Here is a 25,937-nt window from a genome sequence, read left to right as displayed (position 1 = left end):
AATAATTAATGTATCAACAAATGAATGGAATCCATTTATTTATTTTATTCAATGATATCATCCTCTAATTCTTGGCCTCCAATTACTAATCTTAATCCTTGACTATTATTATTATTATTATTTTGATTATTATCATTATTTTGATTATTATTAATTTGATTGATTTGATCATTTTCATCTTGAATTGGTTGAATAAATACTCCACCATCCTTTTCACGAATTTGATTTTCTTTTGCAAAACCAAAATTGTTATAATGTAATGGACCAAACGAAATATTTTCAAGAAGACTTCTTCCATTTCTTACAAATGACACTAATAGTGGCGATGGATCATTTGCAAAGATGTTTGTATAGTTTCTCATGAGCGAAACAAATGGAAGAGTCTCGTGTAACAGTTGAATGTTGCCGAGGAGTGATGGAGGTAGACTGTAGTGTGGGTCGTCTGGATGGAGAGGGTTTACCAAATGTTTGGCAGTTGATAGCGATAATTGATTATTACTTTGCATTTGCAAGAGCTGTGTATATACAAATTCTTTACATGCACAATCCAACTGAATCGATTGTGTGTGGGCACCTTGGAAATGAGGTTTAACAAATTGATGAAAGTTTCGAGATGGTGGTGGCGTGCAATGAGGATACATGAGCCCTCTAAGGACCACCGATGTGGCGTATGGGTTCTCTCGGTAGGTGTTTTCGATTGGCTCGTGAACCGATATTCTCGTGATTTCATCAGCCACGCTGAGATATGACAATGATTCACTCACCTCATGAATATCCGTGTAAAATGATAAAAAGTTTTCATGTAGAAACATTGTATAGTAGGATCCATCGATTTGTGATTGATCAAATACATCCTCTGGTACATTTTCCATTGGATCTCTATAATATTCTTGTTTATACCATAATTCATTTGGATCAGTTTGTTTTGGTATTCCTATAAAAATAAAATAAAAAGTGTTAAAATTACCCTATTCTTTCAATGTTTTTTCTCTCTATCTCTTCTTCTTCTTGCTTACTTTTGTTATATAAAATTTTACCAAGTGAGTGAAATAATGAAAGGTTTGGATTGCGTTGTTGTTGTGAAATATTGACATGACCAGGTTTTTTTTGTCTGCCTTTTGGTTTTGGTTCTTTTTTGTTTGTCGATGGAAGGACTCTGGTTTGTCCAATACAATGAAACTCTAAATTGTTTATAGCTGCTCTAATGTCACCAGCACTTTCTTGTACAAGTAAATCAACTAGTTCTTGTTCCACCGTAAATCCCTCAGTCTTTGCTATATTGATTAAAAATTTTGCCATTGTTGCAGGTGGAACAACATTTATACTAAAATTAAATAGAACCATTTGTTAAAAAAAAAATCGTCATCATATTTGACTATCTATCTATTTGTTTGTTTTTCATACCATATTTTTTTAATTGAAGAACTGGATAAAAAATTTGGATCAAATAAACGATGTAGTGGTGAATTGCCAGAATTTAAGTCAGAGACAATTAAAACCAATGGATATTTTCCAACTTCAATATATTTTCTAAACATTGATTTAAACTCTCTTTCTTGATCTCTGGTTGCTAGGTTGGGAAATTCCTCAATCAACATCATTTTCTTTTTTCCACCACGATTACCTCCAAATAGATCATGTCTTCCTGCAGATTCCAACCAGGTCTTGAATATTTCAAGTGGAGGGGTATAAGGACATGTACCCTTATTTTCTTGATCAGTAGTAAACTCTACCGATTGATTGATCCATTCATCAATTGAAAATGCCATACCACAATTTACCAATACTTTTATCATTGTCGATTTACCAATTCCACTTTGTCCCGTTAATATTAACATCTTTTCAGTCTATAATAATAAATAAATAAAAAAGTTAGTATTAGAGTAGTGTTTTCATTCATATCAATCGCCACTACCACTTACCAATTTTGTATTGTTTGACATTTCATTATATCGATCTTGTAACCAAATTTTAACCTCTGAAATTTTCTTTTTATGTACAGCCAATTCTTCTTCTGTCTTTGGTGAATATTTATCAATCCAAATTTCAGATTTTGTATCATTATTATTATTATTGGTATTATTGGTATTATTATTTATAGTTATATTTTTTAGTTTTTTGTTATCATTTAATAGATTATTATTTTTTGTTAAATTATGATTATTATTATTATTATTATTATTGTTAGTATTATTGTTTTGTTGTTGTTGTTGTTGTTGTTGATCTTCAAATTCTTTTCTTTTTCCAGTTGAAATGCCTGTAGGAGAATTTGGATTACTACTACTACTACTACTATTACTATTGTTTTGAACAATAGGTTGACGCAAAGTTGGTGATAGTTGAGGAGGTTTAAAAGGAAGTGGATTTGAAAATGGATCGTCATCTTCAATATCGTCCTCAAAGGAATTATTCTTGAATGTTCCTTGTGTTAATTTTTTGGTTGTTATTGATGTTGTCGTTGATGATTTTGGAGTTGTTATTGTTGATGACTTTGGTGAGTTGGGTGCTGCGGCAATGGTTGATGATCCTTTTTTCTTCTTTTTAAATTCTGGTAATCTTGTTAATACATCAGTGTCAATGACAAAGGTTGGTGTTTTAGCGACACTACTATCCGATCCAGATCTTCCATTACCACTACTACTACAGCTGCTGCTGTTGGTATTACTAGTTCTTATATTACCAATACCATCAGTATCAACTATTATAGTTGATGTATGAGGTGGTAGGGGAGGTGTGGTTGTCGTTGTAGGTATTGATGAAGTTGTTAATATTGATGTTGGTGTTGTTGTTGTTGATGTTGTTGATGTTGTTGATGTTGTTGTTGTTGTATTTTTCTTTTTAATAGTATCGGGTTTAGATCCTTGTCTTTATCAACATTGTCATCTTGATGTAGTACTTGTTTTACTTTTTCTTCTTCATCTTGTTGTTGTGGCTTTGGTTTCTTTCTATTTACAATATCTTTGATTTGAGTTACTGACAAAATATCAGAGTCATCTTCTTCTTCGATTGGTTTTCTTGGAGGACTTTGTTGAATACTCGAGTATTTGTTTTGTTGTAGAGATGGAGGAGGAGGAGGAGACGTATCATATTGTGTTCTCGATGACTGTGATCTTGGTAGGTCCATCTTGATACTATTAGTAGTTTTACTGCTACCACTACTACTACTAGTAGTACTACTACTATTGTTGGTTTTACTAGCACCTCGTGCTCTTGATCGATGAATGTATTCTTTTTGGTGATCATCAGACCAATCACTACAAGCACCATCAAGTATACATATAAACATTCCTTCTTCGTCTCCTCCAAAACCACTACTATTATAATTTGTTTGTGAGGAAATAGGTGATTTCTGTTGTTGTTGTTGCGAAGATGAAGATGATTGTGATGATGATGATGATTTATTGCCACCAAAGATAGATTGACCACCACCAACACCACCATTCTTACTTATAAATGAAGATGAAGGGGGTGTAGATGTAGAGGCGGATGGAGGTGAATGAACCTTTCTTGCAAAGGTAGAGGTTGAAGAAGGAGTTGAAGTGGATGTTGGTGATCGATGACTCTGTTGTTGTTGTTGTTGCTTGACAAGACCATTAACAAACTTCAAGTCGGGATCTTCCTCAATGTCGTCTTCATCTAGCAATGCATCTTGTGATTGAAAGGTAAGAGTAGAAGCAGCACTCCGCTTGTTCACGACCTTCCTAAATGATTTGCTCTCTTTCATCATTATGTCTTTCTATGCTTTCTCTTGTTGCATGTATGTTATCTGTCTATTCACGAATATAAACTATTCAGAGATATATAATATATGTATGTGGTATTGTATCTATGATGTAGGTCTTAATCTTTGTAAAGATAGAACAACCATTCATTTCATTTTTTCAAAAACAATTTTAAAAATCCGCCTCTCAATTAGCAGAAAATCACACAAAGAAAAGACAAGAGATAAGTTTAAGTTCAATTTTTTTGTTATTTATTTTTATCATTTTGTTTGTTTTGTATTTGTATTTTGAATAGTTTATAAATCTGTTTTAAAGAAAAAGAAAGATTGATTAGTATTTAAGTTGTAAAAGGTGATAGTGAAAATGATAAAGATCTAAGAGTTGTGAATCAGAAATATGGCAAGTTAAAATTGAAGGTCCATCTCAATCAGGGTCGATCAGACGGGGAAAGGATATCATCATTAAAGAATGTTTTGGGTTGAAAGGTGTAGAGGGTGCAAGCAAGGCAACTTACATTAATAGTTTTATGTTGGAGGGACCGAGAAGAGTACAGAAAGAGCAGAGGAGAAAAGAAGAGAGAGAGAGAAGAAAAATACCTATTTAAAAGAAAAAAGAATGATTAGTATTATGAATGAGATTTAAAAAAGGTTAGGAATAGAAGGATAGGATAGCAATAAATAAATAATCAACTAGTAGTAATAGTATGAATGTTTAATCAGAAATATGGCAAGTTAAAATTGAAGGTCCATCTCAATCAGGGTCGATCAGACGGGGAAAGGATATCATCATTAAAACATTTCGATTACTACTATTTGGTTGTATAAATATATATATGCTACCCAATGCCTGCATGTCCTTATCAAATTATTATTATTAAACTTACAATATTTAAAAAAAAAAAGAAGAGGACGACGAGTATGTAGAGGGATAGGTTAGATAAAGAGAGAGGAGAGGAATGAATTATGAATTATGATGATCGTTCACTTTTAGTCGTGTCGTTTTTTGGTTTGAAAAAAGAGATAAAAATTGAAAAATTAGTTTAAAAATCAGTCGAAAACCGAGACACTTTTTTTACAATCTTTGTTAAATAATTGCATGGCGGGAAAAAACTATAGTACACTAACAAACTTTGAAATAATAGGCAATAATTTAAATTTAATTTAATGATTGTTTTAAATTATTTATTTATTTATTTCATTATTTCATTATTTCATTATTTATTTATCCTATCCTCTGAATACTAATGATGGATGTTTAAATTCTTCTGGAATAAAGAAAAATGGTCTATAGTATTTCATTTGGAATGCCATTGATAATAAATAGAGACAGGCCATAAGACTAATAAAACCAATCATAAAAAGTGATTGTAATTGGAATTTTGATAATTTATCTGATAACTTGTTTGGAAGAATATCAGCAATCAAAATAAACAATCCTGCCAAAATCATTGCTATAAATAAATAAATAATAATAATAATAATATCAAACAAGGTAAATAAATACATATACTGTTTCTTTTCTTTTCTTTTTTTTTTTTTTTACATACTTAATACACCCATCATGGCACCTTCAACAACAGTTTGAGATCTTGTATTTCTCGAGAAATAAGATAATTGTTTGGTTTGTGGATTGTAATCGTACATGGGTGGATGATGAATATAGATATAAAAGACACCAGAGAGAACGGTGGCAACCAAACCCAAACTGAGGAACATCCAGAGACGTGGGTTTTGACGCTTACGGTACAATGTTAGGAGAATACGAAGTGCAAAGAGGAAACAAGCAATGATTCCAAAAAGATGTCCATATCTTTCAAAGAATCCTAAAATGATTTCAAACTATATAATTATAAAAAACACACAGGTAAATATTTGTTTGCCAATACAAATTTGATTTAGGGGTTACTACATACATTGGCACCTGAATTATCTCTAATAAAATCTCTAAAACCTCTTTGTGAAAATTGTTCGACTCTTCCATAGACGGTCTTTGAGGATATTTCAGCGGAACCCTTTGGATGGAAGATTACATGTGGGATGGTTTGGATACCAAGCTTTTGGAAGAGTTCCATGGTTTGATCAGACTCGGCAATGACCAAAAAGACAGGGTTGAGATCGAAATCTGGAGACTTTAAGTATTCCATGAAAGAGTAGGAACCAAAGTATTGAATTTCATTCTTGATCTTGATACAGACATCACATCCAAACTTGGGGTTTGATGATGTCAAATAGATGATCATACTGTATGGTCTGTTGGTTGCGTATACATATTTACGTATCAAATCCATATCGAAATTGATAACTCCATCCTTTTGAATTGCTAACTTTTTCAAATCTTCAATAGCTTTAATCCCCTAAAAGATAGATAGATAGGACAGATAGAATAGATATGATAAGAGATAGGATAAAGTTTATTATTAGCATTTTTGTTGTGGTCACAAACGAGTAACAGATCTATCTGTCTGTTTGTATCTCTCTCTAATTATAGATTGTAATAACTAGTTTAGATATATAATATATATTATACCTTTGTTTGTGATTCGACTCTTGCAAGCAATAATATCAACAAGATAAAAGTGAGATAAAGATACTTCATTCTCTCTGTCTGTTTCTGTGTGACTTCTTTCTTACTCTTACTCTCTCTCTCTCTCTCCCAATTCGATCAATGATCATAGTAGGAGGGTGGGGTGGTGGATTGTGAACAGCATCATCAAAAATATTTTTTATGAATCCTTTTTTATTATTAATCCTTCACTTTGATGGGTGCACCCTATTCATTGTGAAAGATAATTATTATCTACCTACCCCACCCCATACATACAAATAATACAACACACATTTATCATTCATATGCAACATGATTTCTAGTAGTAGAGTGATTGTTTGATTGTTTGACGGTATAACAACAACAATGAGCAATGGGGAGGAATAATATAGTCGTCGTATCATGTGATTGATCCGGTGACAGATACATACATATGATAGAGTGATCATGGTTATGGTTGGTAGTGATGATGATGATGTTGATGAATGTTAACAATGAATGAATGTTAGCAAATATGATCATCCAACAAACAATCAATCAATCACCATCATCAATCATTATTTATTTATTTATTTAATTACCATACAGTCGACTGCAACAACACATTATTTATTAAAATAATATATAGAGACAAGAAGGAAAGAAAGAATATTAATCAACATATAGTATAAAATAAATAATTAGAGATAATCCAAATGAAAGTATTAATAGCTATAGTATTACTAGCATTTATTGTTGGTGTCCATTCAGCCAGCTTTAGAGCAAGTTCAGACTTGTTTATTAAAAACAAAGTTCTAGAGAATGAACAAACCGGTGGACTATTGTACATCTTGTTTACCAATCCAGAACAAGAATGCAGTGGCTGCAAGGAAATCAACGACAAGTTTGCTGAAATGTCGGAACAATACTCTGATAAGGTTACCTGGATCGTTGCCAATGTTGATGATGTAAATGTATGTTTAAATCAAATATATTTATTTACAATAATACCAATTAATTAATTTAATCAATCAATCAATCATTTTAGGGAGAAAGCATGAAACCATATATTCCAGGATATGTCATGTTGAATGGAGCCAATGTCTTGGAAGTAATTCCAAGAGCTTCATTTGTCCAACTTGAAAATGCTGCTCTTACTTATATCGAGCAATTTTAAAAGATCATGTTTAAACCTCCAAAGCAAAGACATCCTTAACCATAACATGTTTTAAATTCAACAACAAAAATAAATTATCAAATAATAATAATAATTAATTAATTCTTTATTCTACACAACATGAAATGCATTGATTGACAAAAATTTATCAGTCCTCTTGAATTTCATTGTTTTTAATTATTAAGAATATCATTCAATATATATATAACTATTCGATGTATAGTTGATCAGAATATAAAGATATAAAGATATAAGGGAAAGGAAAGGAAGGAAGGATGTTTTCAAACTTTAATAGGAAACAAAAAACTATTAGAAAGAGATATAATACAGACGATGATGACGATGAAACAAACGATCAAGAAACAACAACAACAACAACAACAACAAAAACAACAAAAACAACAACCGACACAACAGTGAAAGATACTTTAGAAACTAAAGATGGATCAACAGAACAAGTAAAGGAAAATATAGTAAAGGTTGCTGCTGATTCTGCAGATGAGCCAGATAACGACGAATCATCTTTTATTCAATTTAAATCAAAGGTTGATATTAAGAAAAAGCCTGTTAATACATTCAAGTCAACAACAACAACAAAGAAATCAACAACATCATCTCCATCAACAACATCAATACTTAGCTTTGATGAAGATCAAAATGATGATTCCTCAACTTTTTCAATACGTAATCAATCGTTAAAGTCAATCAAGATGAGTAGTATGAAAAGAAATGACCTCAATATCCAATCGACTGCTGCAACTTCATCATTTTACAATCAATCCATTGGAGAATACACTGTAGAGAATCTAAACAAATTGAAAATTGCAACAACCTCTAGATCAACTGTCCCACCAAACAAAGAAGAACAAGATGAATCGATGACAACCATGGTTGGAATGGATACAAGAGATGAAGAGGAGGATGGAAAAGATGGAGACACTGATTTACCAACAATTGAACAAATCAAAGCGGCAAAAGAAAAAAGAGAAAGATTAAGAAGAGAACATAAAGATAGAGATAATAATAATAATAATAATAATGGTTTTATTCCATTGGATTCAAGAAAAAAGAACAATAGTAATAATAATAATAATAATAATAATAATAATAGTAACAAACCAATTATAGATATAGATATGGAAAGTGATAATGAAGATGATGACTCTGCAAATGAATATGATCAAGAAAAATCAAATGTTAGGAAATTTGGAGATACTAGTGCATCATCAAAGACAAGAGGTGGAGTTGATGATACTATCAATGTAGATAGTGATGAAGAAGATAGTGAGGTTAGAAGATGGCACATTGAACAAATACAAAAAGGAGGTGGAATTTCAAGTAAAGCATCTCTAGATTCCAAATCAAAGAGTCATCAAAAGGATTTACTTCATCAAACAAAAGAAGATTATCCTCAACGTGGTGGTGGCAGTACAACAGACAATGCTTCGGGTTATGCACAGAGATTGTTACGAGATATTGAAAGCGCGTTAGAGGGAATGGATGAAGTACAATTCTCACATAAATCCGATCTTTCAAGAAGTCAAGCGGCACTTGAAGACAGTCAATATTTGGTGATGAGGTTAGAGTCTGATTTGAATGTTATTGACGATGAAGTAAACTATTATTACGAGTTTGAGGATTATGTCAAAAATATGGAAGGATGTTTGGATGAAAAGATACCTCAGATTGAAGAATTGGAATCTAGAATGATGGATTTGGAATCTCATTATTTTGGATCAAAAGGAAAACCAATGACATCCGAACAAGAGGTAGAAGAAGAGGAGGCATTTTATCAAAAAGAAAAGAGGCACATTCAAGAATTATCACAAAAAGTACTAGAGGATGTAGACGATGAATATAGCCAACTTGAACTTGTACGAGACAAGTTTCAAAATTGGAAACAAAAGAATTATTCTTCATACAAAAAAATCAACCTTGCCTATATTATTCCAGCCATTTTTGCACCATTTATCAAATTACAATTACTTCAATGGAATCCTTTACAAGATTCTAATTTTGATAAATATCCTTGGTTTTCTCAATTATCAAATTATGGTATTTTAAAAGTAAAGAAATTTAAACAAAAAAAAAAAAAACAAATCAAACTCTAAATATTTATACTAATTCATTTTTTATTTTTATTTAGAATATAGAATTAGACCATGATGATCAAGATCACAATTTGATACCAAAACTTGTATCAAAAATTATTGTAACAAAAGTAGAATATTTTATCAAATCAATTTGGGATCCATACTCTGCAACTCAAACAAATAATTTAATTCACACAATTGAAGAGATTTTAATTTATGTTGAGCAATTACCTTCATACTTTTTTAATTTGTAAGTTTCAAACAAAACAAAAAGAATAAGTTGAATTAGTTTCTAATATATTTTCTATTTATTTTAGGATAATACAAAGGATTTTAAAATCTATAGAACAAATCAAATTTAGGAAAGAAAATACCGGTAAACAAGAAAATCAAATTATTTTTGATGGCTCTATCAGTTTATTACTGGTAATGGTTAGATTTCACAAACTTTTTGATTCAGATTCAAAATATACACTTGGGAACCATATTCTAGACTATGTAAATTCGATTATATTGACAAATATTTCACAAACCTCTCTATTGGATGAACCAAGTCAACTATTATTATGTCTGCGTCGGGTTGTCGATAGTTTTGTGATAATCAACAACAACAATGAAAAGAAAAGAACTTGTTCAAATATGGTACATGGTTTATTAATTGATGTGGAATCTTTAATTGAAAGTGAAGATGATATTAACCAAATATCATACATTAAAGATAAATTATCTCTTTGAATAATTAAATAAATAAATAATAAATTTAACCTATCATCCGATTGATGGATAAACGTAAATTGAAAGGGTTTTATTTGAACATCATCAGCCCCTTCCCTCCATTTCCAAAACTAATCAATCGAAATGGAATTCAACTATTTGTGTCGTCGCCTGGGAAACAGTGAAGCAAAGTTGACAATAAATGAGGTTGATTGGGTTCCTATTTTTAAATAATGACCAAATATGTAAAAAGATACTGTAGACAAGATGAGTGTAGCAGCAATGAAAAATGGTAACCAATCCATCGATCTTGAATCAAACCATATATAGTTTGGAACAAGTGTGACTAGTCATTGGAATTTACTTTGAAAGATTGGGGAATCAAGCAAAGAGTTTGATAATCAAGGATGGATGATCATCACCATAACTGTCCAAGATTGAAACGGTTTTAAGGATGTTTGTAAAACAGTTTCTCTTTTAACACACAAACCACACCCAACACACTCTCACTCTCACTCTCTTTCTCTCTCTCTCTATCTATCACTACTAACCACGATCATCAACCCATTCTACAAACCTGTTACCACCTTGTTACCAAGAGATTATGATCAAGTGATAGTCCAAACAAACCAATGGATGTTTTGTTTATTCTGCTGTACGGTCGTGTACCCCATCAATATTGATCATTACAACAAATGGAAAGGAAGGGATTTTGGATGGATGGAAGGATGGATGGATGGATGAACCCATGGTTCATGAACATCACAATGGAAGGCACTTTATTGATTTTTGTGAGTATATGGTTTTTTGTTACTTAATCAAGATGATGGTGATCATGATGCTGTTGTTGTTGTTGTTTTGATGTTTTGATGTTGTCAATATATGTATGTTGTAAAACTGATGAAATTGATTGAGTAATTTACACTTTCCACCCACACTTAATTTTAGAAAGTGATATTGAATAAACCAACAAACTAATATTATTAATAAATCGTGGGTATATCGATGGCGCAATTGGTGTTGATGTTACGGTTGTTTGGTACATGTCTTATTAAACAATTGTTGGCGGTAATGACAATAAAAAAGAAAAAGAGAAGCAAGAGGAGGAGAAGAAGGAGAATAAGAACAAGGAGGAAGAAGAAGAGAAAGATAGGAAGGGACCTACCTACTCCAACCCTTTAAAGGTTACCCGAGGTAAGAGATTATTAATAATACCTTCTCAATGTTTGTTGGGTGTTGTTGGTTGTGTTGTTGGCTGGCTTAGAAGGATGTTGGTTGTCTGGCTGTGATAATAATAAGGGTACGACGGACAGAGTGAGGGTTAGGGGGTGGTTGAGATAGCTTTACTTTGGCTGCATCATCCATCAATCCATTTAAATGAAATATATAGTAAAGTATGTGGTGGATGTGGGAAGGGAAGGAACTGAATGAATGAATGGAGCATGAAGAGGATGGAGAGAGAGAGGAGGATAGGAACTGTTTTTTTTTTTTTGGTTGATGGTGGTAGTGTTGATGTTTGTTGGTGTTGATTCTGTCAGTCAGACCTACCCTCTACCATCTACCCTCTACATGTATAGTGGCAGATACTCAATTCCGCAATGTGTACTCCCTTGGTACCTCCTCTTCTTCTTCTTCTTCATGATGGCTACTACTCCTACTACTACTATGAAATTGAGTTTAACTTGTGTGTTGTTGTTGTTGTTGTTGTTGCTGTTGTTGTTGTTGTTGTATTGATAGTAGTATCGGCATTGGATGTTGCGACGCAATACCATTGTTGTTGATACCAAGAAGTGCTGTAAATTATGATGATCATCGATGTGTAGTAACATTACAAACAAGTAGCACCTTTAACCTATGATAACTGTCATTTCAACCTTGCATCGTCTATGAGTATTGTCATCGACGACCAACGCACCGATCCACCACCCAACCATTTAGTAAGAACTAGCTAAAAAAGCTGGCTGGAATCCATCTACCCAACGTTAACACTCCTACCCAAGGTTCGATAGATGATTTGGCAACACCACAACACTATCACCAATTTAGATCTAATTAGATTTGGATCAGAGCACCACCACATCGCTGATTGTATGATGATGATGATGATAATGATAATGATGATGATGTTGTTGTTTAAAGAGGAGGAGGAGGAGTTGAATCAACGCAAAAGGGGGTCTATCTCTGTAGACGGAACTCAAACATTGGAAGGAGGAGGAAGAGGAAGAGGAAGTGGTTGGCTTCAATTGCAGCAAGAAGCAAGGACATCTGTAAGAGAGAGAGAAAACATTGCATTGTATTGGTTAGTATACTTGGATAACGGTAGGTAGGTAGGTAGCAGCAGCAGAAGCAGCAGGGGGTGGGTGCATGCGTGCATGTAACAATGTTCATTGGTATTCCACAACTTTAAAATATTATTTTTGCAATCCATCCAACAACAACAACCAACAACCAACCAGTCTATCTGTCCAGCTGGCTGTCAGGCGAACAATCAGTCATTTATCAAAAAAGAGAGAAAAGCAATAACTACATTTATATATATATATGTGTAGATGTATACATAAGCAATCGTCTGTCGACCTTACCAACAATACTAAAGTTTAGAAGTGTACACAATCACTAAACAAACACAAACACATCTTGCAGATAAAAATATAAAATAACAATATCAACTACAATAATACAGTCAGACAGTCAGGCAGACAGACAGACAGATAAATTTATCAAATATTATATTTAAATTGACAATAATAATAATAATAATATTAAAAAAAAGAGGAGTAATAGATTCAAATCTAGGTCCCAGCTAGATTTTGAGGGTGGCATTGACAATATTCCGTTCCTCTCTTTTTTCACACACACATCACTCACTACTATCTATCTGATTGACTGACGACCTTTGATCAAGGTTGTATTATTATTTATCAATCATCATCATCATCATCGCCACCACACATAACACCAAACACACCCATATAACAATAGCACGACCACAAACCCCCCAACAACACCAACAACAACACCAATAAGTTACATTTTGTTGCAACCAACAGTAGTATTTGCATTTTTAAAATTGCCTATAATATATTTGCACCTATAATCTTTTTTATCCTTTCTTTTTTTTTTTCCAAGATTTTAGAAAACTATAATATAGTTTTTTTTTTTTAAAGATGGAATTTGTAAACAATATCAACCACAATAAAAATACGACGATAAATAATAATAATAATTCCTCACGAATGGAGGAATACAATGAAATAAATAAAAGGTTACAAACAATGTCTATAAATCGGGGATATGGATTTTATGGTGAAGCTCTGGTGGATCCAGACTTGGACTCGACCTCGTGGCCTACACCACCACTACTATCGACTATTTCCAATACCATCCCAACACCTCCACCAACACCACTATTATTTGATGGTCCATCTTTGGAAATTGAAAATATTAATAATAATAATAATACAACATATGATCGATATAATAATTATTTTTTAAATTATAATTTTAATAATAATCAAAATAATAATAATAATAATAATGGTTTGCCTTTTTACCTGCCAGAGGTAACCAATAATAATAATAATAATAATAATAATAATAATAATAGTGATAATAATAATGATATAGAGTGGGGTGGGAATGATACTATTGAAAAGAGTAGTCAGCAAGATTTATGTAATAGCCCACCACGAACCCCTCCATTCCAGGAACGGGTTTTGAAATGTCCTCCAAGACCAGTCAAGAAGAGACAAAATCCAAGCACAAGAGAAAAGCTTCCAAAGATTGGAAGAAGATTATTTTATGACGACGACAAAGATTTGGGAGGTGGTGGAGGCAGTTTGGGATTTGTACCGCTATGTTAGATTTAACTTTGATGTCAGGCAACACACATACACACAACACGACTACAACTACAACAACAATATACGACAACTAGACAATGACAACAAACTAATAATAGTCAACTATGGCTACAAACAACAACAATTTTTTTTTCAACAATAATGGTGATTGTGTAGTTGGATGCGAATTGATGTCCCCAGATAAATCTCCAAGATGCCCAATAATTCTACCCCCCACACGCGCGTTGGCAAGATCCAAATCTTAATTTGGTGGATTATCTGGTAATTATATAGATATGCGGTATTTTTACAAGCTCGGTTGTACTAATCCCTACATTTTCTTTTTTTTTTTTTTTTTTTTCTTTAGTTAACAACACTACAACACATCACCTACGGCTACACTCTGTAATAATAATAATAATTAATTAATTAATACTAACCGTTAATAATATACCAACTAACAAGAAGAAGAAGGAAGAATAATAATAATAATAATGAAAGCGAACAGTCAATCTCTATCGATTGCCAACCAAGAATTTACTCTTTTTGAAAAAAGCCAATTAACAACTCTATAACCTATATTATATATATATAACATCAACTCTCTATAATATACAAGAAAGAAGAAGAATAATATTATTATTATTATATTATTTTTTTTTTTGTATTGACAGAAAACATTTACAATTAATACAATGATAAATCAAATGAAATGATCGAATGAATCTTCATATATATCTATATTCCATCCCATCCCTATTTACCAGTAGTTTTTGTTTGTTACCTTTTTTTTTTCTTTTTTTCTTTTTTTTTTCATTTTTTCTTTTTCTTTTTGTTCCATACATATACAAATGTTTGGGATGATCAATTGCCAAAACGTTAAATCCATAAACCAAAAATTTCAGGTTACCCAATATCTTTTTCTTTCGCAAAAAATTAGTTCCACAAAATCCAAAAAAGATGATACCAAAATATGAATAATAATAATTCCCATCTTTTATCTATCTATCTACCATCCATCCATCGGTCATTTTAATACAATGAATTCCATCTCTTTTTAAACAAATCCTTTTTAGTTCCCTTTTCAACTCTGGTGTCGGTTTTGTCTTTCATGGCAATAGCCTTTTCTACAATCTTTGCTTGTTTCTTTTTGGATTTTGGGGTCAATGGTTTCTTTTGCTTGACGGTTTTCCTTTTTTTGACAAAAACAAGTAAGTATACATACATACAATAGTGGATAGATAGTACAGATTGACCAAGATAGATATAGGGAGATATAGTTTAAACCGTTAAACCGTTCTACAAAAAAGAAAGAGACCATGATACTTACTTTACACCTTGTTCAGCAGCAAAGTTATGACGTTCCTTGTTCTTTAACTTTTCATCTGCATCTGGTTGAGCTACATCATCGATCGATGGGGCAATGATATCGGGTACGGTATCTATTTGGCATAATTAATTAATTAAGTTAACGACGGTGTGATGAGAAGAATAAGGATCGACAAGGGGAGAGTTGTTTGTGATAAAGGTATGGTTGGGTTAGTAAGTTTCATTCATTAAATGTGTGTATGTGTGTGGGTGTATCAGATTATGAATGAATCGTTGTCTTGTTGACAACAATGATGATGATGATGGGTGCGAACTTAAACACCACCACAACCACAAATTGATGGGGTTGTAGCCTCTTTCATTCATTCATCAAACCAAATCAGTCAATCAATCAATCTGATGATGATGATGATGATGATAGTGTTTGTGTTGTGTTGTGTTAAAAGGATGAGGAGGTTTAATTGTTACCTTTGTTTGGTTGTTTGGTGGGCTTTACCATGGTTTAAAATGTATAATCAATTAAAAGGGAAGATCTGGAAGAGATTGCTTGAGTTATTAATGTACGTGCGTGCGTGCGTTCTTTGTGTTTGAGAGAGCAGCAGTAGTAGTAGTAGTGACTGTTGACTTTTGTTTTTGTTGTTGTTGTTGTTGTTGTTGTTGAGCTTTAAATCTTATCGATCAAAATCTATACAACTTTAGCTGGGGCTACTCGAGTAGAGAGAGATGATGATGTGATAATGATTATGGATGGGGGTACTTGTACTTCTACTACCCTTTTTCTTATTCTATTCTATTCTATTAAAACAATGCAATGTTTGTTGGTTGTTGATAGGAGGACGAGACGATCACAAAGCAACCAACAACCATCCGCCATTCGGTCGTTCGTTAAAAAGACAAAAAAAAAAAACAAAAATAAAATAAATGAAATGATTTGATTTTAAATTATTCCCTATGATTTTACAAATTTGTATGTAATTTTTAAAATATCGATAGATAGTTGTGAATAAGATTGGATTGAATGAGTAGAGAGTAAAAAAAAATAAAATATGCAATGGGGAAAACAAAGGAAAAAAAAAAATACAATGGAAATGTGTTGTAATTTACAAATACACCAAAATTACTAATAATAATGATAATAATGATAATAATTATTTCATTCATTTGATATTGTATCTATATTGTGTTATTCAAAAATATTAATTAGATATTGTTATTATTTTTTACCTTTTTTTTAAACCAAAAAATCAAGTAGGAAACATGGTTTGAGTTTCAACCAATTCTAGGACTGATTGAAATCACTTGGATTAAAACTAACTAACAAATAATAATCTAATTCTTTTTTGTCTTTAAAAATTGGTGATATGTGGAATTGGAGGGAATTTAAAGTATAGATAACAATTGATTGACAACTACTCAAAAACTACCTCCAACCGCCCTCCGTCTTTTAAATTAATTATTAATTCTTTTGGTATTGTAATCATAAAACTTTAAACATGGAACATTGTTGGATGTGGTGGTGGTGGTGGCGGTGGTGTTGGTTGTGGCAATTATATTTAAAATCCTATCCTACCTTTTTTCAAAATGGGTTGGTATTTAAATTGTCAAGATAAGCCTGGCAAATGCACAATACAGCATCATTTTCAATGTCAAGATCGAAATGCATCGCAAATACAAGTGACCCCCATTCGTTGCAAAGGGGATGGCAATAGAGTTGTTAGACAGAAATTGGCCAACCAACAAACACTCAACCAACCCACTCCTCTTGTTCTGGATTTCCAACCAACACTTGATCACAACAGTCTCCAACTACAAATTCAATCATTTTAATCATCAACCATTTACCTCCTCTTTAAATATTACCAATCAATATTAAGAATCGAAACAACCCCAAAAGTGACAACAACCATATCCCTCCAGCCAGTATCTCTCTCTCTCTCTCTCTCTCTCTCTTTCACTACGAGCGTTGTGCAATGGATGGATGGAATGGCAACAGCAAAGTATGTAATGGATGGATGGGTGGTGTTGGTGGTTGTAGTAGTAACACCTAGGTGGTGGGAATTCATTTCCAAATATATGCTTGAGTTTCAAAAGTGATTGGCCAGCATTCGCTCACGGGCTGGCTCTTACTAAAGACGACGGTCATTCCAACAAACAACAAACCATGTTTCCAATAAAAAAAAACTTAACAATTGTTACTTTTATTTTTGAGCTCTCATGTTCTTTCAACTGTGATGAAATCAATAGAGAGAGAGAGAAGGATGTGATTGATAGTGTTTGACAATCGATTAGATCTGCTTCAAGAGAGCCCATAAAAAGATTATGTGGTGGTGGTTGTGAATGGCTCATATTGGTATTCACAGCTCTTGCTATCTGCCTGTCGAGAGGGTGTCGATTGGCGTATATTGATCCACACCTCCTCCTCACTGACCTCTATCTGCTGCTGAAAACAACAAACAACAGTTTCGTTCGATGATGACAGCAGGGTTTTCCAATACTCACACCATGCAAGTGGGGGGAAATCACCCCATCAAGAATGCTCTCATTCCAACCATGTTTGCGTTCATTGTGTTGTTGACGTGAACAAAGAGGTGTGGGATCAATGGTTCGCTGTTACAATTGCTGTCACTATCAACCACCCCGATAATCAAATATTAAATTAATAATATTGATTGTGCTTGTTGTGAGCGTGCTCTCCTCCATTATTTTTCCATAATAGATTGGCAAGCATTGTCTTTGCGCAAGCAATCATTGCGTTGTATTGTGGGCGGCCCCCTCCTACCATTCAAAAGATTGTCTTTTCAATGATATCTTGTCAGCGGCCCATTCCATTGGAGTCCAATAGTGATGGCGGCAGACATTTCTTCAGTGAATGCAAATATGGCTAGTTGGCGAGAGGGCATGATCGAATGGACACTCTGTCAATCGACTGCTTGTTTCTTGGAAATGCTGGTGGTTTTGATTTTGAATATATTTTTGGCAATCTGATTCAACAACACCAAACCAATCCGATCCAATCGGATCTAAATGCCTAGTAGATGGATGATCTTGATTACAGGCGTTGAATATTCGAGTCTAGAATAGGATATGGTTTTTTTCTTTAGTGGCTCGTCCAACCCATCGTATAGCCAAAGGAATAGAAAGATGCGCTATTCATATCGTTGTGATAATCTCTCTGTCTATCTCTTGTTTATCTTTCTCTATCGTTGTTGAAGAGACACACCATATACAAACAGTGTGTCGTCATCCATTGTTTCATCGGAATGGGCGACATCTGTCTAAATAGGTTGCTCTCTATCTCGTTATTTCTGTTATCTGTTTTTTACCCTCATCCAACATAAATTGCAAGATGATAGCATAGTCACAAAAAGTACCTGGTCAAGATGAAGGCAAGGCTCGTAAAATCTTTTGAACATATCTTTTTTGTTTTCCCCATTAATAATCCAATTGCGGCACTTTATCTCGTTGCAACCAAAAAAAAAAAAAACAAAATTAAATGAATAGAGAGAAAAATGATGATTTTTTAAAGATCTAAATATGGCAAATGTGTCACGTCCCTTTGACTTGTTCTTGATTGGTTGACCGATCTCTGAAATTGTTGGGTAAACCAAATCCAAAGGGTGTCCAACATTGGTTATTTTTGAAACGAAAAACAAACCATTTGATCGATCGATTTCAATAACAATAATAAATTGATTGATCACAAAACAAAACAAAAAAAAAAAAAAGTTAATAAAAAGGGTAAATTAATTTTTTGTACAACAAATTAAATTAAATATATTTCAATTCAATTAATTTAATATATTATTATTATTTAACACAAACGACATATGCAGTTTCCAAACCAACCATTTTTCCTGATTGTAATAATTCATCAACATGACTTTCAACCTAAAATAAATAAATAAAAGATAATTAGAGAAATGAATGGCTGGTTTTAAAAAATAAATATATTTTTGTTTGTTTTTTTTTTTCTTTACCTTTGAAACCCATTCTTGTTGTATATCAATTGGAAGTGATTTGAAATAATCTTGGAAATCTGGACCAGAGAAAAATACTTCAACATATTCTTTACCATTTAAAATTAATGCATTATTGTACTAATAAATAAAAAATAAGAATGAATAAAATAGTATATTAGATTAAATATTTATAATCTTATTTTCCATCTTGCTTTCTATTATTAATAATATTTACAGTATAACCACCAAGACAACTTGAAAATCCTGCATCTAAAACCATCTTTCTTAGATGATCGATATCGTTGAGATGGAAAGCAGAACGTTCAGAGTGGGGGAAATTTGGTACACCGATAGACTCTGCAATACTTTTGGTGATGGTGAATTGGTTGCTGTTTTGAGGACGACCCCAAACCGAGAAACAAGCAATACCACCCTTTTCCAAGACACGAAGTGTTTCCTTGAGAGTTTGTACTGGGTCTGCTACAAGATGCAAGCAATAGTTGGCAAAATATCTGTCAAATGTAGAGTCGGCAAATGGCAACTTCTCAGCGTCGACTTGGAGTACCTTGAACTTTCTCGATTCGTCACCGTCCTTGTCGACTGCAACACCAGTTCTCTTTTTTGTGAGTTCAACCATCTCATTTGAAAGATCGACCGATGTCAAGCTTGTAGAGTCATGCTTCATCGACAGTGCGAGACTGCTGCCTGCTCCAGCACCACATGCAACCTCCAAGATTGCTTTGGGTGGTGTCAAACTTCTTAGGTTTAATCTAAGGTTTGACAATAGAATGTGACATACTGGTAATGTCTGTGGTTCATTATAGAACTGAAACACTGAACTAAATCTATCCCATTTCTTTTGAATCACTTCTGTTGATATTGGTGTTGTCATATTTTTTAGTTTAAAAACTCTATTACTATTAATATTACTAATGTTACTAGTATTTATATGTGTGTATGTATAATTAATTATATGTTAATGATATTTGTTGTATGTTTGTTTTTGTATGCACGTGAGGGGTAAGTTCAGCAAACTCTGATCTTTTTACAAATGGAATATTTGATTAATTTTTTGATGATATTTATATTCAATTCAATTTCGAGGTGTCTGTCTATTATCTATTTATAACTACACTACCCACATCTATCAAATAAATTTATATAGATTTATTTATTATATTTGATTGATTTATTTGATTGATTTATTTATCTTTTTTTCTTTCTATCATTTTCAATCTTTGTTTGAACTCTTTCATGTGATAGATTGTATTTTATGTATTTTGTTTTTGAATGATTTCCATATATTTTACAGTTGTGCAAATAGATTGCAAATGATTGGTAGTCTCCTTGTTGTCGATTCATCATTTCTACAACGAGATCTTCATCTTTTTTGGTATTGATAAAATATTGTTTTAAATCTAGATCTTGTTCAACTAGAAATTGAAATGCAAATACTTTGATTTCATTGTATGCTTTGTTGATCATATACCTTGATATTCTTGTCCATCTATCTTCTCCTTCTTCCCATTCATTCTCTTCCTCTATTCCTTGAGCAATGAGTATTTCCTTTCTTTCTGTTTCATGTTGATAGATCATATGTTTTAGGGTTTGGTAGATGGATGGATGAGGACGTTCCAAGAACCGATCGGCGATTGATTTGGTGTCCCAATAATGTGCGATGATCATTTCCATTGCATTGTGACTGATTATTGGTGTGGTGGGACCCATATGCGCGGGTTGGTCAATATTGAGCAACCTTTTTAAAACTTTGGTGTCTGAAGTCTCGATGGAATCTAAAAAGAGTCGTACCGGTACTACTTTGGGTCGATCCGATTGACCTGATGACGATGGATAATAGGAAGGAGGATAGATATGATCACTAATGTCTTGTGATTGCATGAGTAATCCTTGAGAGACAAGACGTTCATACCAAAACAAATCGATCCCCTTGAAATCTGGTAAGGAAAAGATATCTACGTTGGTCGAGCCGGTGCACTTTAATGCCAGTCTGACATGCTGTTCATTGTACGTTGATATGGCGAGCATGAGGAATGAGTATGCATTATGATCCCCTGGTGAAAATGTCAGCTCTTCAGTGATACCAAGACTGTCAACGAGGAATTCAAACATTTCAGCGCACTGTTCTGGTGATTTGGGTATTTGGTTGCTAAAGATACTTGTATTCATTAATACTTTCCATACTTGGAGTGTACGGGCATTTGATTGGTTCTTGGGTTGACCCGGTCGGTTTACCAACGCTTGATAGTCGATGCCAGAGCTACTGTATTTGTTTGCCTCTAGAATCTGTGCAACATTGCCAAATTGACAGATAGATGACATGACAGATTTACCGCCATCGTCGTCGCCAAGTGTCATGTTTTCAGTATCATCTGATTTGAATAGATATGTAATCATACCAACACCGTCGCTTGCCATAAGCTCCTCTTGTTCAATCCTTGTTTTACATGTAGCCTGCATCATGAATGCAAACACATTACCTCTACATGACTTTTCAACAAGCTTGCATAAATGACAAAATACAAGCTTTGCTATCACGTGTCTTGACAAGACAGAGGGAGAGTGTCTTGCACGGGCCTTGTTTCCAAACAATCCAATCAGTTTGACTGGATCATCATCTACTCGTCGTCGATCACTCTGTTGTAAATGTCTAGTATATACATTGGCCAAGAACAAGTTGATAGAGTCTAGTCGGTCTGTCTCGTCGTCTCCAAACGTCTCATTCTTGACAGCCATGGCAACCGACGCAGCTGTCAATGGGATTCCAAACTTTTGCACGAGTAGTTCTACAACCTTGATATCAAATGACCAGAGAAACTTGTGCAACTCATCCTTGAGCACATTGATCCACACTGGCACCTTGTTTGCAAACCTGACGAGAAAGAATGAGATGAGGTCCGGTCGATACTTGTGTTCTAGTGCTGCTTTGAATGCATTCAAAGGATTATCACATCTCTTGTCACAGGTGCTGTTCAATACGAATATTTTGTTTAACATGTCTGTATGACCACCATGAGCAGCTGCCACAAATGCCCTCTCCATGTCACCTAGTCTCATTTGTACTGGGTCTTCTTGTTGCATCAGTGTGTTGAGAATGCTCACATTGCCTCCAGCTATAGCATCGTATAGTATGTCATTTTGATTGAACCAGTATCGATATTGAGCATTGTTGTACAGTATGTTAAAGAGTACCTCATCACCGTGTGATACGAGTAGAGATATAGATTGAGATGTAATGATCAGACCTCTGCGACTGGGATCAACCAACTTGTCTTTTAACAATCCCAAGTATCCTCCAACACCTATTATATCATCAATACTAGTCCATTGATAATAAAGTGTCTTTACTTTCTTTTTAGGTGCAAAGCAATTATGAACTTCTAATCTCTTATTAACAACTGATTGATTTAATATATAGTGTAATAAATATCTATTCTTTAATACACTTTCTATAGATGATGATGATGATGGTAAAGTTATCATTCTTTTAAAGATAGGTTATAAATTATAAAGTAAAACATGATTATATTTATGATGATTTATTAAAAAGTAAATGATTTGAGGGCTTTGGAAGATTCTTTTTTCTTTCTATTTAAATATTATTTATTTTGCAACATTAATATTTGTCTTTTTAAAAAATACAACTTTAACTTCACAGACACCTCCATATATATATATCAAATGGATGATGGTGTAGTTGAGGTTAAAGTTGATAAAGTTTAGAGATTGCTTGCAATTTTGTTGACTTGCAAGAATCGTCAGGCAGTTTGGAAGCTAATTCGTCCATTTACGTCAGCTTAGTATCGAGAGCTACCGTTTGGTTTTTAGAGGTAGTATCAATAATCGGCTTAGCTATTTATTCGTACCTGTTTGTTGTGATTAGAAGAGTATCAATCACCAACTCTTGAGCTGTAGGGTCCTCAATCGGTACTAGAGGGGTGATGCTGATAATGTCTCCACGGTTTGGGTTGCAGTCGCTCGGAATGGTATCAGTATGATATGAGCGACGGTGGAGCCATTGAATGCGATCGATACGTACGAATATCGGTTGTCTCGAGCTGTCAAACGATGACATCAACATCGATATGTTCATAGTGTCCCCATATATATAACTATTTCTTTTCTTACTTTTTTTGTTTTAATTCTATGTATATTTATATTTATATATTACCTGCGAGCTTGACACACAAAAGGAGGACCCAAAGCTTTTTTTTTAATATTTATTGTAAGTAAAAGTATAACATTTGATTGGTTTAGGTGGTGACTTTTGACGATAATGATAAGTGATAATGTCATTGTTCAGATTAGTGACCAAATAGTTCAACGGTACAACAAGCATAGTGTAGTTCAAGATGACAACGACACTACTCCTACTCCTCCACCTCCTCTAAAGAAGAAGAACAAGAGAATATTGGTTGGTATAGTTGGTGCACCAGGAGCTGGTAAATCAACTCTATCTGCAGCACTATTTACTCGTTTGAATGATCATCATCATCATCATCAAATTAAAACGGTGGTTGTACCAATGGATGGATTTCACATGGACAATGGTGTATTGGAGAAACGAGGTTTACTACCTAGAAAGGGATCACCTCCAACGTTTGACTGTGATGGTTTCTATCATCTATTGAATAGACTCAAGAAACAAACACAACAAGAAGAACCAGAGATTCTCATCCCACTGTTTGATCGAAAATTAGATGTCTCTAAAGCAGGTGCTGGTATTGTCGATTATCAAGATGAAATATTATTGGTAGAAGGAAATTACCTACTATTAAAAGATACACCTTGGAATAGATTGGCCAATATCTTTGACTTTACCATCTTTCTCCAAGTCGATCGCGCCGAGTTGGAAAATCGTCTCATTCAACGTTGGTTGGATCATGGGTATGACTTGCAAGGTGCAACCAATCGTGCAATGTCCAATGATATTCCAAATGCATTATTAGTATTATCAAATTCAATCAATGCAGATTTAATAATTGATAATAATAATAATAAAGATTCCAAATCATAATAGATCCTAATTATCTTGTTTTATATATATATATATATATTATATGGTTGATTTATTTTATACACTTCTATATTCTATTCTTATCTAAATTAATATGGATTTGCCTTACTTCTAGCATTATTTGATTTCTGAAAAGAAATAATAAATATTATTAATAATCAATTAAATATTTGAATGGGATTAGATCTCTTTGGATATCTATTTAATTTACAGTTATTTTTCCACTTGAAGAATCAGATGATGATTGATTGTTATTATTAAAATTGATTTGATTTGACCAGAAACAAAGACTACCATCTTCACCGGCAGAGAGGATGACATTGGTGGTACGATTCCAATAGATGCTACGGATAATGTCAGAGTGTCCGTTGGAGAGGGTGGCAATGGGGACGACGCTTGGTTGTTGGGCATCCGAGTTGACTTGGTACACTAATCCCAAGCCACTGTAGTTACCGCCAAACAACAAGAGTGCATTGTTGGCTGCATCGTATTGACAGGTGACAAAATAGTTGACTTGGAGGTCTGGATACTTTTCTTGGAGATGTGTACGAAGATCACCACCAAAGTCTGTGATACGTGAGAATGAAGCTAGATCCCATGTATAGAGACGTTCAGTGTGTGAGAGCGAATAGAGGTACTCGTTGGATGGTCCGTAAAACCCTATTGTGTTGAGTGAATGCTCACCATTCATCACCGACAAGACAGCCTCATCAACATCTTCGACAGTGAGGTCATAGACACAAATCAATCCATCGACACTACAAGAAAACAATTTAGTTGCATCGTTTGGATGAAAGAGTACTCTAGTCACATCTTCAGTATGACTATCACAAAACTCCTTTACCATCTTCATTGTCTTTAAATTCCAAATGCATACACTACTACCAACTCCAACTGCCAATAAATCTCCTGCAATATCAATTGTAAATGCTTCTCCTTTTTCTAGAGAGAGAGAGAATAGAAACAAACGTTAGTATCTAATATAGATAATATAATATAGATAATATATATATTTGATTGATTGATTGATTGACTTACGATTCAATGATTTAACAAGAGTTGATTTCTCACAATCAAAGATCTTGACAGTTCTATCGGATGAACATGTGACGAGGGTGGTTGGGTTGAGGAATAGAGTTTGGTGAATAGAGTCTTTGTGTTGATTGAGTACACTCAATAATGTATGTGTAGTTGGGTTGTATAGTTTGATGACATTGTTGGAACCTGCACAAGCGATGAACTTGTCCGACTCTGACATATGCACAATATAACAAACATCCTCTGATTTGGTACTATCCACTGTATGAACAATCTGTGATTTTAATTGAAAGTTGATTAATTGACTCATCTCTTGAGAAGATAGATAGATAGATATAAATAAATAAATAAATAATATAGGGAAGTAGTACTTCGAATATTGGTTGCAATGACTTTCGTTCGTTTTGAAAAAGGGATGAGAATGTGTGATGAAATTAATTTTTTGTTTTTTCTAAATTAAAAAGCAAAGAATGCAGATGATGATGATTATTGTATCTATGATTTA

At 33.4% G+C, this 25,937-nt stretch overlaps 9 protein-coding genes across 9 annotated transcripts; 4 read left to right on the top strand and 5 right to left on the bottom strand.

Moving 5' to 3' along the window:
* Positions 1-44: 44 nt before the first annotated feature.
* rad17 (uncharacterized protein) lies at positions 45-6,715 on the bottom strand (the record flags this gene model as incomplete). The annotated part of the gene is made up of 9 exons (XM_004359149.1): positions 45-934; positions 1,017-1,324; positions 1,405-1,847; positions 1,923-2,834; positions 2,876-3,697; positions 4,964-5,172; positions 5,269-5,560; positions 5,635-6,075; positions 6,698-6,715. 9 exons carry the CDS (start codon positions 6,713-6,715, stop codon positions 45-47), a joined length of 4,335 nt encoding a protein of 1,444 aa, XP_004359206.1.
* Positions 6,716-6,961: 246 nt separating this feature from the next.
* DFA_01236 (GC-rich sequence DNA-binding factor-like protein) lies at positions 6,962-10,250 on the top strand (the record flags this gene model as incomplete). The annotated part of the gene is made up of 5 exons (XM_004359148.1): positions 6,962-7,219; positions 7,294-7,412; positions 7,718-9,488; positions 9,569-9,765; positions 9,833-10,250. 5 exons carry the CDS (start codon positions 6,962-6,964, stop codon positions 10,248-10,250), a joined length of 2,763 nt encoding a protein of 920 aa, XP_004359205.1.
* Positions 10,251-10,996: 746 nt separating this feature from the next.
* DFA_01235 (uncharacterized protein) lies at positions 10,997-13,428 on the top strand (the record flags this gene model as incomplete). The annotated part of the gene is made up of 5 exons (XM_004359147.1): positions 10,997-11,024; positions 11,316-11,453; positions 11,967-12,005; positions 12,276-12,548; positions 13,397-13,428. 5 exons carry the CDS (start codon positions 10,997-10,999, stop codon positions 13,426-13,428), a joined length of 510 nt encoding a protein of 169 aa, XP_004359204.1.
* Positions 13,429-13,504: 76 nt separating this feature from the next.
* On the top strand, positions 13,505-14,500 carry DFA_01234 (uncharacterized protein; the record flags this gene model as incomplete). Its single annotated transcript, XM_004359146.1, has 2 exons — positions 13,505-13,904; positions 14,439-14,500. The coding sequence occupies 2 exons, from the start codon at positions 13,505-13,507 to the stop codon at positions 14,498-14,500; spliced, it is 462 nt and encodes a 153-aa protein (XP_004359203.1).
* A 603-nt stretch (positions 14,501-15,103) lies between these two features.
* DFA_01233 (uncharacterized protein) lies at positions 15,104-17,222 on the bottom strand (the record flags this gene model as incomplete). The annotated part of the gene is made up of 5 exons (XM_004359145.1): positions 15,104-15,263; positions 15,402-15,513; positions 15,973-16,070; positions 16,482-16,520; positions 17,158-17,222. 5 exons carry the CDS (start codon positions 17,220-17,222, stop codon positions 15,104-15,106), a joined length of 474 nt encoding a protein of 157 aa, XP_004359202.1.
* A 1,985-nt stretch (positions 17,223-19,207) lies between these two features.
* Positions 19,208-20,251, bottom strand: DFA_01232 (uncharacterized protein; the record flags this gene model as incomplete). Its single annotated transcript, XM_004359144.1, has 3 exons — positions 19,208-19,288; positions 19,378-19,497; positions 19,595-20,251. 3 exons carry the CDS (start codon positions 20,249-20,251, stop codon positions 19,208-19,210), a joined length of 858 nt encoding a protein of 285 aa, XP_004359201.1.
* Positions 20,252-20,565: 314 nt separating this feature from the next.
* DFA_01231 (uncharacterized protein) lies at positions 20,566-22,860 on the bottom strand (the record flags this gene model as incomplete). Its single annotated transcript, XM_004359143.1, has 1 exon — positions 20,566-22,860. The coding sequence occupies one exon, from the start codon at positions 22,858-22,860 to the stop codon at positions 20,566-20,568; it is 2,295 nt and encodes a 764-aa protein (XP_004359200.1).
* Positions 22,861-23,653: 793 nt separating this feature from the next.
* DFA_01230 (uncharacterized protein) lies at positions 23,654-24,394 on the top strand (the record flags this gene model as incomplete). Its single annotated transcript, XM_004359142.1, has 1 exon — positions 23,654-24,394. The coding sequence occupies one exon, from the start codon at positions 23,654-23,656 to the stop codon at positions 24,392-24,394; it is 741 nt and encodes a 246-aa protein (XP_004359199.1).
* An 89-nt stretch (positions 24,395-24,483) lies between these two features.
* Positions 24,484-25,742, bottom strand: wdr89 (WD40 repeat-containing protein; the record flags this gene model as incomplete). Its single annotated transcript, XM_004359141.1, has 3 exons — positions 24,484-24,522; positions 24,606-25,336; positions 25,433-25,742. The coding sequence occupies 3 exons, from the start codon at positions 25,740-25,742 to the stop codon at positions 24,484-24,486; spliced, it is 1,080 nt and encodes a 359-aa protein (XP_004359198.1).
* Positions 25,743-25,937: the final 195 nt, after the last annotated feature.

The sequence above is a fragment of the Cavenderia fasciculata genome, assembly GCF_000203815.1.
Source record: "Cavenderia fasciculata unplaced genomic scaffold Scf_Dfasci-F-a-25c12.r2-5, whole genome shotgun sequence".
NCBI lineage: Eukaryota > Evosea > Eumycetozoa > Acytosteliales > Cavenderiaceae > Cavenderia > Cavenderia fasciculata.
This window is presented reverse-complemented; position numbering and strand designations above follow the sequence as displayed.